Here is a 13,529-nt window from a genome sequence, read left to right on the forward strand (position 1 = left end):
GTAAACACTGGCTGCTTTATTTTTACACTGCAGATTAGATTGCAGATTGAACACACCCCACCCAAATCTATCTCTCTCTGCACGTGTTATATCTGCCCCTCCTGCAGTGCACATGAGGGGTAATTCCAAGTTGATCGCAGCAGGAATTTAGTTAGCAATTGGGCAAAACCATGTGCACTGCAGGGAAGGCAGATATAACATTTGCAGAGAGAGTTATATTTGGGTGGGTTATTTTGTTTCTGTGCAGGGTAAATACTGGCTGCTTTATTTTTACACTGCAATTTAGATTTCAGCTTGAACACACCACACCCAAATCTAACTCTCTCTGCACATGTTATGTCTGTCCCCCCTGCAGTGCACATGGTTTTGCCCAACTGCTAACAAAAATCCTGCTGCGATCAACTTGGAATTACCCCCAGTGTCAGGAGTCAAGTGTGGCACATAATGTAACAGTGCAGCACTCGGCTCCTGTCACTGAGCAGGAGCTGGCACCCCCTCCCCCCCTTGTGATGCTACTGCCTCAAGGACCTCCAACAGTTCATGTTTTCCAGGTCTTCTCACAGAATCACAGGTGGAATAATTGTCTCCACCAGTGGATCTTTTAAAATGTGTCAGTGAGTAACGAGTACACCTGTGCACCTGCTAGGTGACCTGCAAAACATGACCTGTTGTGGGTCCTTGAGGACCGAGTTTGTGAACCACTAGTTTACAAGTTAAATGAGAGCATTCATTTAGGCCAGGGGTTCTCAAACTCGGTCCTCAGGACCCCACACAGTGCATGTTTTGCAGGTCTCCTCACAGAATCACAAGTGACATAATTAGCTCCACCTGTGGACCTTTTCAAATGTGTCAGTGAGTAATTAATACACCTGTGCACCTGCTGGGTTACCTGCAAAACATGCACTGTGTGGGGTCCTGAGGACCGAGTTTGAGAACCACTGATTTAGGCAAATATGCAAGTTATGTTTCCGTCATACTTGCCTACCTGACCCTCTCCATGAGGGAGTAAATGCTCTGTTCCTGGACTTTCCTGGTAATGTATGATTGCCATCACCTGTGGTGAAACACCTTTATTATCAATTATCTAGCTCACCACAGGTGATGGTAATCATACATTACCAGGAAAGTCCAGGAACAGAGCATTTTCTCCCTCATGGAGAGGGTCAGGTAGGCAAGTATGGTTTCCATCTCTTATCTCTTTTGTTCCTGATTTTAATTTTCCAGGACTGATCGACTGTGAAGGGCCAAATAACCGTCTGGATAAGTTTGTGGGCACATTATTCTGGAGAGGATCTAGTTCTGGGCTGGACAATGACAAGATTCTGCTCCGCGGCTGTACTGTCCGCAATACGCTCTACTGCCACGGACTGATCATTTATGCAGGTAACCGTCCCACTCGTTTTTAAAACAAAGGGGGAGATGTATCAAAGCTTGGAGAGGGGTAACTGCCATGTTACAGGCTGTGAGGCATATGTACAAGGGAGAGAGTGGACGGAGATAAAATACCAGCCAATCAGCTCTTAACTGCCATATCACAGGCTGTGTTTGAAAAATGACAGTTAGGAGCTGATTGGTTGCTACTTTATCTCCTTCACACTTTATCTCTCTCCAAGACTTTGTACATATGCCCCTTAGTTTGAAAAATGACAGCTAGGAACTGATTGGTTGGTACTTTTTGGTCTGCCAAGCTTTGATAATTCTCCCCCAAAATGAGGTAGTTATTTATGAGTCAGCAAATTAGATCATATAGAGTGGGGTTTGCAAGTTTGGGCACCCCGGGCAAAAATCCATTTTAATGTGCAAAAAGAAGCCAAGGAAAGATGGAAAAATCTCCAAAAGGCATCAAATTACAGATTAAACATTCTTGTAACATGTCAAAAAAAAAGTTTGATTTTATTTCCATCATTTACACTTTCAAAAGAACAGAAAACAAAAAATAGAGAACAAATTTTTGTGTAACCAGAACAAGTGCGCTCAACAGCACCCCAATGGACGAGCAGGTGAAGTGGCTTCTACCCAAACCACTAAACAATACACAAACAAACTTTATCCTTCGGCGCTTTTAGATCGGATGAATGACAGTTTCTAAACTCTGCCTCCTCCTCAGGTGTTTCTCCAAAGCGGACAAATTCTCCCAGCTTCTATATGCTCAAGAGATAAAGAAGCGGAAATCTCATAGTGTATCACCCTTTCAATAATTTTCACACACAGGGTTAGTAATATAGCCTCCTACCGGATTTGGTGGTCTACTGACTAAGTAGACAATAACACTTTTACTGGAGCGGCTACAGCCTGTTATGTATCCCCTCCTTCCTTTAATATTCTTTCAATACTCCTCCATTGCATATGGAATAAAAGAAAAGCTTCCAATAGTGTAATAAATGTAATAAAATCCCCCCAAAAAAGAACACAGTGCAAATAGCAAATTATGGATGGACTCTCACCCGGTCATATGGTCTACCATGTAAAAAGTAGACATAAGCGTATTATTAAACAGTGTCACAGGCGTTCCTGAATACCCACTGTACCATCTGACCTCTGGGGAGCTTCACCAAAACAGTCCTCATCCAACGCGTTTCGATACCTAAGTAACTTCCTCAAGGCAGGAAGATACTTGGGTATTGAAACGCATTGGCTGAGGACTTTTTTTGACATGTTATAAAAATTTCTTATCTGTAATTTGATGCCTTTTAGAGATTTTTCCATCTTTCCTTTTCTTCTTTTTGCACATTAAAATGATTTTTTGCCTGGGGTGCCCAGACTTTCAATCCCCACTGTAACTGTATATAGTTTAAATATGAAAGTACTTGTACTAATGGTTTATTAATGTTTAGTAATGTATGAAAAGATATAAATCAGTGTGGCAGGCTATAGGCACAATGTTGGTGCTTCTTCAGGCCTCTATTAATGATTTATGGTTTCTTATACCCTTGCGTCGCTCTACCGTCCCTTTACTGAATTTCAGGGGCAGCAGGCGACCGCTTCACAGGCTAAAAAGCTTCTTCTCCGTATCAGTGGCCAACACACAATGTGGTGGTGCAAGACAGATGTTTAAAGCACTGTATACGTGACATTGGTGGGTCTATTTACTAAGCCTTGGATGGCGATAACATGGATGGAGATAAAGTACCAGCCAATCAGCTCCTAACTGTCATTTTTCAAACACAGCCTGTGACATGGCAGTTGGGAGCTGACTGGTTGGTACGTTATCTCCATCTGCTTTATATCCATCCAAGGCTTAGTAAATAGACCCCGTGGTCCCTTTATAAGGATCTGATTCTTTGTCAGAGGCAGCTGCAATGTTGGACACAGTGAAGCGAGTCGCATCGCACATACGTCCAGAGTAGCGGTACAGATTTGGATGCACAGTAGCAGAAGTGTATTAGAAATTCATGAGGCGTCCTGGGCAGGCAACAGGGGAAGGGGAGCCGGTTTATTGCCGCAGCCTGGTCCGCACTTATTCTTTTGCCGTGGCCAATTTTCGTTATACGGTGGCAGCGTCTCGCGGCATTTCCATATCAGCGCGCCTTTAGACACAACATCAAAATTTGCTGTTTCTACATCTGACCGTGGACTCCTGTGCGGTTTCCGATGCAGCCGCTTACAGCGACATACCCGCATCTGTTTGGCCACCACCTTCTACCTCTCAGGAATGCCGACTGAATTTCACAGAACGTACTGCGTCTCTGATCGCTAACAATCGGGAGGTATGCGCAGACTTAAAACATCCAACTGCATTCGTCATCGACTCAACTACATAATCTGCACTTGTCATTGGACGGATGCAATGTTTAATGGTATGACCGATGCTGCCATTTAAAAACACACCAAGCGGTATTTGAGTGTCCAGGGACGCCGCAAGTGTCCGTCTCAGTCCTTGCACAATGGGATGCACAGATGTACACCAGGGAAGGGCTTGTAGTGGAATTAGCATAAAGTCACAGACGCGACTGCAGCAATACACACACACGTATGCTGAAGTATCTGACTCAGACCCTAAGAGTTTTAGATGCCCCCTAACCATTGGCTGCCTAGATTTCCCCCGCCTCTGATGCTGGCTCTTACCTCTAAACTTGGAACATCTGTGTGAGTGCTTTATCACCCCCCATGTGTGTGCGGCCCATAGCCCAAGCTGTACAAAGCACTTCTCAGTCATGTGGTGGATGTAGGGGGTCATTCCGAGTTGTTCGCTCGCTAGCAGATTTTAGCAGCATTGCACACGCTAGGCCGCCGCCCTCTGGGAGTGAATCTTAGCTTAGCAGAATTGCGAATGAAAGATTAGCAGAATTGTGAATAGAAATTTCTTAGCAGTTTCTGAGTAGCTCGAGACTTACTCCTACACTGCGATCAGCTCAGTCAGTTTCGTTCCTGGTTTGACGTCACAAACACACCCTGCGTTCGGCCAGCCACTCCCCCGTTTCTCCAGCCACTCCCGCATTTTATCCTGGCACGCCTGCGTTTTTCCGCACACTCCCTGAAAACGGCCTGTTTTCACCCAGAAACACCCACTTCCTGTCAATCACACTACGATCACTTCAACGATGAAAATTCTCAGTTCGGACGTGAGTAAATCTACTAAGTTTTGTGCTAAAATACTTAGCGCATGCGCACTGCGTACCATGCGCATGCGCATTTTTGCCTTAATCGCTCCGTTGCGAAAATCGTCAACGAGCAAACAACTCGGAATAACCCCCATAGTGTGAGCACCCCCGATAATCTGAAAGCCCCCATAGCTTGGTTTGAGATAAATTCAATCTAATTATTTGCAGAGAGTCTTTCGTGCAAAGAAAGTTTATTTCCGGAACCTTAATTATCCTATATAGTCTACATGCAATGCTCTAAATTGTGTTGTTATTGTGTTTCCTAGGTTGCGACACTAAAATTATGAGAAACAGCGGGAAAACTACTTTGAAAAGAACAAAAATTGATTATCTCATGAACAACATGGTGTACCTGGTAAATAGCCGCTTGTAACAGAGATCTAGTTCATTTCTTAGACTGAACGCATTTTACCTGTCAGAAATAGAACAGAAACTCAGCTTGTACCTTTGTGCCCCCCAGATCTTTGTGCTGCTGATTCTGGCTGCTGCTGGCCTCGCCATCGGAGAGACGTTCTGGGAAAGTAGCTTTAACAACGGGACTATGTCTTGGTACCTGTATGATGGAAACGACTATTCACCAAACTATCGAGGATTCCTTGGGTTTTGGGGATATATAATTGTCCTGAACACTATGGTGCCCATATCTCTCTATGTCAGGTAATGCACTACGTAATGGACCCCTAAGTAGCCTTTAATGTCTTTCATTTAAATTTGTTCAAGTGTGTACCCAGCATTGCTGTTGGACTGATTCTGAGTCGTCAGCTAAGCAAAATAAAGGAAATAATTTTGCACCTGGACAAGCCGCACTGCAATGCAAGGGGGCAGATACATTTATTCTTTTTGCATGCAGGGTAAACCCTTCTGCTTTTGCATGGACCACACAGAAAAGAGAAAATGCAGGTGCACGCTCTGTGTGGGGGGTATTAAATTAAGTGCCGTTTCTTCGACTGGCCGGAAAAAAACAGCACTAATTTGACACAGAGTACTCAATTGTGGGCATTTTTATCCATTTTTTAAATATATTCGCCCATTTCACTTTTTTTTTCCGATGAATCAGCATGGCCGAATTCGCCAAAACACATGTATCGGCGGCGAATTCACCACTACATGTGGTTTTCAGCAATGTCGGATTTTTCAACCAGTTGAAATAACGGCAAGGGCATTGAATAGGTTGAATGTAAATTCGACCTAAAAACGGGCTAAAAGTGCAAACAGCACTAATTGAATACTAAACTGACTGCTAATCAGAACAATTATGATAACTCTGCTAGTGTGATGTTTTGGGGTGGTTGGGTTGTGCTGGCCCGGGAGGTACCGTGCGCTGAACCTTAGGAATGTTAGGGAGCCACCTGATGAGGTCACCTGGTCGTGATAGGTGTGCCAATATTTTTTGGCCAAAAATCATGCTACGAACCACAAGTTACTCCATGTTAAATTGCAGAGTTTATTCTAATTGTTCTGCTTAGCATTGTTTAGTACTAAGTACAAAAACGCTGCGTTGTAAGCAGATCAGTCGATATCGGGCTTTTGAGTACCCTATTGTCGCACAGCGTGGCTGCATATTTTTAATACATATTTACTAAGTAGGATAGCTTACAGGGGCAGTATGTGCATGTCCTACCCATTTCCACTCCGTTCAAGATGACACACAGATGTTTCCACTTGGTGTGTTGCTGCGTTTGCTACCCAGAGCCGGCCTTAGGTATAGGCAAACTAGGCAAATGCCTAGGGCATTTGGTATGCTTAGGGGCACCAGCAGCTTCTGTTGATTAAAATGATATGCGGCATGCCTATATTCTGTGTGTGACTGCGGCTGTATCTGCATACGAAATGCTATGTTGCAGTGTATTCCTGGAAATCACTGTAATGTAGCATTTCGTATGCAGATACAGCCACAGTCGCACACAGAATATAGGCATGCTGCATATCATTTTAATCAACAGAAGCTGCTTGTGCATCCCAGCCACATAGTAATGCAAATAAGATGCATTTTCATAAACAAAAGGCGCCCGACGTTAGCAGAGCTGCCAGCTGACTCATGCCAGGCATCTCCTTCAGAACTAGCGGCGGTGCTAGGGGGCACCAGCCAAAATCTTGCTTAGGGCATCATATTGGTTAGGGCCGGCTCTGTTGCTACCACATAGCGCACACATCGCGGTACCACTATGCTGTGGCAGGCAGCGCTCTGATACTCACGCGGGTCTCCTATGCTAAGCGAATGGAGCTCCCGCTATGCTGCGACTCGCGTGGTGACACTGTAAGCAGACACATCTGTATGGTACAGTGGAAATCATTTGCAGATTCTGGTACATTTCAGGCTGACAGTACCAACACAAGCATCCAAGTGCCGCCCCCAAACAAGTGCTGCCCCTAGGCCCGTGCCTCACGGAAATTCCCCACTGGTTCCGGATCCTCAGCATCATGCTGTAGACTTCCAGGAGTGTCATGTGATTGTCTACATCTGGTTCTGTGCTATGATGGAGGCTGACCTTTGGTGTGGGGAGCATGCTATTCTTACTCATGTGTTAGCACAAGGGAAAGAGTCACCTGTTGCTCATTACTCAGGACCATAAACTGCTACTGTGACAGATACACGCAGATACATGAAGAAGCTGTCATAGCAGGAATTCATCTTTAAAAAATCATTACATTAAATCCTGCAGCACAAAATTATCAACAATGACCTGTTCATTACATTTCCACCAGTGACGTGCAATGAGGTGAGGCAGAGCCTTTCCTGTCATACTAACGTAAAATTTAAATACCAGAGTTTTGACTATATAAAGTATATGAAAAATCCAAAGATTACATTATAAATGTCTTCTTTGTATTAGTCAAAACTCAGGAGCAAAAAGTCTATGGCAAGTGGGGCAGTGCCCCCCCCCACCTCCCCCCACCACCACCACCTATTACGCACATCTCTGATCAAAACTCCAGTTTATACTGCTGCACCTGTGTATAATGCCCACGTGTATATACTGCTGCACCTGTGCATAATGCCCACATGTATATACTGCTGCACCTGTGTATAATACCCATGTGTATATACTGCTGCACCTGTGTATAATACCCATGTGTATATACTGCTGCACCTGTGTATAATACCCATGTGTATATACTGCTGCACCTGTGCATAATGCCCACTTGTAAATACTGCTGTACCTGTGTATAATGACCACGTATATACTGCTGCACCTATGTATAATTCCCACATGTATATACTGCTGCACCTGTGTATAATGCCCACATGTATATACTGCTGCACCTGTGTATGATGCCCACATGTATATACTGCTGCACCTGTGTATAATGCCCACATGTATATACTGCTGCACCTGTGTATAATGCGCACATGTATATTCTGTTGCGCCTGTGTATAATTCCTACATGTATATACCGCTGCACCTGTGTATAATGCCCACATGTATATACTGCTGCACCTGTGTATAATGCCCACATGTATATACTGCTGCACCTGTGTATAATGCCCACGTGTATATACTGCTGCACCTGTGCATAATGCCCACATGTATATACTGCTGCACCTGTGTATAATACCCATGTGTATATACTGTTGCACCTGTGTATAATACCCACATGTATATACTGCTGCACCTGTGTATAATGCCCACATGTATATACTGCTGCACCTGTGTATAATTCCTACATGTATATACCGCTGCACCTGTGTATAATACCCACATGTATATACTGCTGCACCTGTGTATAATGTCCACATGTATATACTGCTGCACCTGTGTATAATGCCCAGATGTATATACTGTTGCACCTGTGTATAATGCCCACATTTATATACTGCTGCACCTGTGTATAATGCCCACATGTATAGACTGCTGCACCTGTGTATAATGCCCACATGTATATACTGCTGCACCTGTGTATAATGCCCACATGTATATACTGCTGCACCTGTGTATAATGCCCACACGGTTATACTGCTGCACCTGTGTATAATGCCCACATGTATATTCTGTTGCGCCTGTGTATAATTCCTACATGTATATACCGCTGCACTTGTGTATAATGCCCATATGTATATACTGCTGCACTTGTGTATAATGCCCATATGTATATACTGCTGCACCTGTGTATAATGTCCACATGTATATACTGCTGCACCTGTGTATAATGTCCACATGTATATACTGCTGCACCTGTGTATAATGACCACATGTATATACTGCTGCACCTGTGTATAATGCCCACATGTATATACTGCTGCACCTGTGTATAATGCGCACATGTATATTCTGTTGCGCCTGTGTATAATTCCTACATGTATATACCGCTGCACCTGTGTATAATGCCCACATGTATATACTGCTGCACCTGTGTATAATGCCCACATGTATATACTGCTGCACCTGTGTATAATGCCCACATGTATATACTGCTGCACCTGTGTATAATTCCTACATGTATATACTGCTGCACCTGTGTATAATTCCTACATGTATATACCGCTGCACCTGTGTATAATGCCCACATGTATATACTGCTGCACCTGTGTATAATGTCCACATGTATATACTGCTGCACCTGTGTATAATGCCCAGATGTATATACTGTTGCACCTGTGTATAATGCCCACATTTATATACTGCTGCACCTGTGTATAATGCCCACATGTATAGACTGCTGCACCTGTGTATAATGCCCACATGTATATACTGCTGCACCTGTGTATAATGCCCACATGTATATACTGCTGCACCTGTGTATAATGCCCACACGGTTATACTGCTGCACCTGTGTATAATGCCCACATGTATATTCTGTTGCGCCTGTGTATAATTCCTACATGTATATACCGCTGCACTTGTGTATAATGCCCATATGTATATACTGCTGCACTTGTGTATAATGCCCATATGTATATACTGCTGCACCTGTGTATAATGTCCACATGTATATACTGCTGCACCTGTGTATAATGACCACATGTATATACTGCTGCACCTGTGTATAATGCCCACATGTATATACTGCTGCACCTGTGTATAATGCCCACATGTATATACTGCTGTACCTGTGTATAATGCCCACATGTATATAGTACTGCTGCACCTGTGTATAATGCCCACATGTATATACTGCTGCACCTGTGTATAATGCCAACATGTATATACTGCTGTTTCTGTGTATAATGCCCACATGTATATACTGCTGCACCTGTGTATAATGCCCACATGTATATACTGCTGTACCTGTGTATAATGCCCACTTGTATATAGTACTGCTGCACCTGTGCATAATGCCCACATGCACCCTTGGGCTCATATATTGTGTGTAAATCTGGCTCTAGTACTAGCCAGTGCCTCCTTAGCCATTGACCTCACCGCACGTCTCTGATTTCCACCTTCATTCACGTTACAGTAGCTTTTATGTAATTTTCAGATCAGCTGTGTCACGTCTAAGCACATACAGTACTTGGTTTTGCCTTTAAAAAAAATCACAGCTTTGAATCTCCGGGCTAAATCTCGGCACTTTCCGCATATCACAGACTATAACATTTGTCAGATTGTGTCAGGTAGTTAGGTTTATCTCTGTTAAAGGCAGTAAGGAGCGATGGTTTTAATTTAAACCTTGCAGCGCCACCTCCTGGTGGAGTCTTCTGAACGTCTGCTCCTTCTCTATGCAGCATCAGTAAGTAGTTCTTAAATCTTTTTAGGCACCCGTCTCTGTCTGGTATTGATAATATTCAAAGAAGCTCGTTAAACTCAGCTGAAATCAAGGAGCATTATCTGACTGTAAGAGCACACCTGGGTAGGTTTAGCATGTGGCTCACTGCATCTGTATTCATCACGTTTGATTCCATTGCTGAATTCCTTCATTGCACATAGGTGTATAATTTGTAATATGCTCCTTACTGGAGATCACTGCTTTTTGGTTGGTCTTTTTTTAGTTTGCATGGATATCTATCAACTTCTCTAATTTACCTACAAAGCATCAATCAGTCTCCCTCCCCCCTACACCCCTGTGCTGCTCCCTATTTATTATTGTTATTTATAAACAGTTCCTTTATAGCGCAGCATATTCCGTGCGCTTTACAATTGGGGCAACAGTAAAAGAACAAAACTTGGTAATAACAGACAGACATAGAGGTAGGAGGGCCCTGCTCGCAAGATTACAAGCCCATACCTCCCAACATGACCCTCTCCAGGAGGGACAGAATGCTCTGCTCCCGGACTTCCCTCTTAATTTATGATTGCCATCACCTGTGCTGAAACACCTTTCTTATCCACTAACCTGTTGATCACAGGTGCAGACAATCATAAATAAAGAGAAAAGTTCAGAAGCAGAGCATTGTGTCCCTCCTGGAGAGGGTCATGTTGGGAGGTATGCAAAACTCCTGTCTTTGTGGAAGCCTACCTCCCAGCTTCCTACGTCTCCAACCACTGCATTCTCTAATGGGCCCTACACATTGATAGATCCGCCGCTGAGCTGCCCGACAGCAGAGACGGCGGACGGGCGACCCGGCAGCCGGGGGGTCAGTGAAGGGGGGTGTGAAGTTTCTTCACTCCCCCTGTCACCCGGCTCCATAGCAGTGCAGGCAAATATGGACAATCTCGTCCATATTGGCCTGCATGCACAAGCGACGGGGCACGAGCGATGAACGAGCGCGGGGCCGCGCATCGTTCATCGCTGGTGCCTCCACACTGCACGATATGAACGAGTTCTCGTTCATTAATGAACGAGAACGTTTATATCGTGCAGTATCATCTGCCAGTGTGTAGGGCCCATAACTCTCCCTCTTCGTTGCCACCTTATTCAATGCACCATTCTCACTAATGAGTTGTTTAAGAAGAACAGCCTTATATTTCTCTGTGGCAATGGAACCTCATTGTGATTGCACATTTAAGAGCTGGTGGAGAAATTATAGTTATCATATGGATTGGGGTACCATACTATCCATTTAAACCGGGACACTCATGAGTTACACTTGTTCTTTGGCTGCAGACCTCAAGCCTGACGTTCACCTGGTTTTAATCAGCCACAGAACCTGTGTAATCCATGAGTGTCCTGGATTATAGGGATCCAGAATGAATAACCTTGAAACAAAACATTATTCAATCCAGCCTGAACCTGTTAACCCATGTGCATACCTCCCAACATGGCCCTCTCCAGGAGGGACAACATGCTCTGCTCCTGGACTTTTCTCTTAATTTGTGATTGCCAACACCTGTTTTGAACAGGTAAATGGATAAGGACGGTGTTTCATAAGAGGTGATGGCAGTCATATATTAAGAGGGAAGTCCAGGAGCAGAGCATTATGTCCCTCCTGGAGAGGGACATGATAGGAGGTATGCATGTGTGGACTATACAGATCTTGCTTTCTCCAGGGCAAGTCATTTGATCCTATCAGGTGTCTTTCTCGCTCTGACATAAGTGATCACAGCTGAATGCTGCTACTAGCCACAAGACAAGAACTGTAGACAGGTACTTAGTGGATGGATATGACTGTAGGCTGTAAGCTGGCCACACACCAGTGATGGAAACACCACCCTTAAAGTGGTTGCAAACCAAGGCTTAGGGGGCAGGCTGGACAGGCCACCCCTCCTGAAATCCCAACTCTTCTCTTCCGAGAATGTGTAGGGGCAATAGCTGTGGGGTCCCCTTGACCTTGCATCCTGGGTGGTGGCATGGGTTGCACTGCTCTTGGTAAGACCCTGTTTCAAATTTCTATATGGGACCTTACCATGATACTATGGCCCTCATTCCGAGTTGTTCGCTCGCTAGCTGCTTTTAGCAGCATTGCACACGCTAAGCCGCCGCCTTCTGGGAGTGTATTTTAGCATAGCAGAATTGCGAACGAAAGATTAGCAGAATTGCGAATAGAAAATTCTTAGCAGTTTCTGAGTAGCTCCAGACTTAAGGCCCATACACACTTGACGATAAAATGAGCGACGTCGTTCATTTCAGCCCTCATCAACGACGTCGCTCATTATATCGTCAAGTGTGTATGCATCCGACGACCACCGATGCGCGGCCCCGCGGGACGTTAACGACCCTCGCTTATCTGTAGAGCATGTATGCTCAATTTCCACTATGGTCGTTACCGACCAGAGACGTCGTTGAATGTGTATGGTGTGAACGACCAACGACCAAGCCACTGTTCACCAGCCCTGTTCCCAGCTCATTATTTTAATAAACTGTTCAGCTTGGATGCTTCAACGATGAATGGTCTTTTTGGTCTTTGGTCTTTGGTAGTGTGTATGCTCATGTCGTTTGCTCAGCTGTTCAAGGGAAGTTCAAGGGAAGTCGTTAACGATGTGTGCATTGTCAAGTGTGTATGGGCCTTTACTCCTACATTGCGATCAGTTCAGTCAGTTTCGTTCCTGGTTTGACGTCACAAACACACCCAGCGTTCGGCCAGACACTCCCCCGTTTCTCCAGCCACTCCCGCGTTTTTCCCTGAAACGCCTGCGTTTCTCCCGCACACTCCCAGAAAACGTTTCCACCCAGAAACACCCACTTCCTGTCAATCACTCACCGATCAGCAGAACGATGAAAAAACTTTGTTACGCCGTGAGTAAAATACCTAACTTTTGTGTAAAATAACTGAGCGCATGCGCTATGTGAACCTTGTGCATGCGCAGTAAGCGACTAATCGCAGTATAGCGAAAATCGGCAACGAGCAAACAACTCGGAATGACCCCCTATGTTCTGTTCCTGCCACCCACCAGTCAACAAATTCAATAACTGAATTGTTGTTGTTGTTGTTGTCAGCAAACCAGCTCAGAACTGAGATAATGACTTGGACCTAAATTAATTTGCATGCTGCAATGGGGTGTATTTCCATAATTAGCATGGTGCTATTCCCAAGTGTACTCAGATTCAGGAATGGTACATTGGTGGTTAAGAAGCCAGATGGTAGTACTCAGTGGTGCAAGTAGAAATTTTTTC

General features: G+C 44.5%; 1 protein-coding gene across 1 annotated transcript in view; it reads left to right on the top strand.

Moving 5' to 3' along the window:
* Positions 1 to 13,529, top strand: part of LOC135055279 (phospholipid-transporting ATPase IC-like) — a 65,327-nt gene that overhangs the window by 20,958 nt on the left and 30,840 nt on the right. Inside the window, exons 9-11 of the mRNA XM_063959170.1 lie at positions 1,225 to 1,383; positions 4,868 to 4,956; positions 5,062 to 5,258. Coding sequence (XP_063815240.1) covers positions 1,225 to 1,383; positions 4,868 to 4,956; positions 5,062 to 5,258 — 445 coding nt within the window. The remainder of the gene's footprint in view (positions 1 to 1,224; positions 1,384 to 4,867; positions 4,957 to 5,061; positions 5,259 to 13,529) is intronic.

This window comes from Pseudophryne corroboree, chromosome 1, assembly GCF_028390025.1.
Source record: "Pseudophryne corroboree isolate aPseCor3 chromosome 1, aPseCor3.hap2, whole genome shotgun sequence".
NCBI lineage: Eukaryota > Metazoa > Chordata > Amphibia > Anura > Myobatrachidae > Pseudophryne > Pseudophryne corroboree.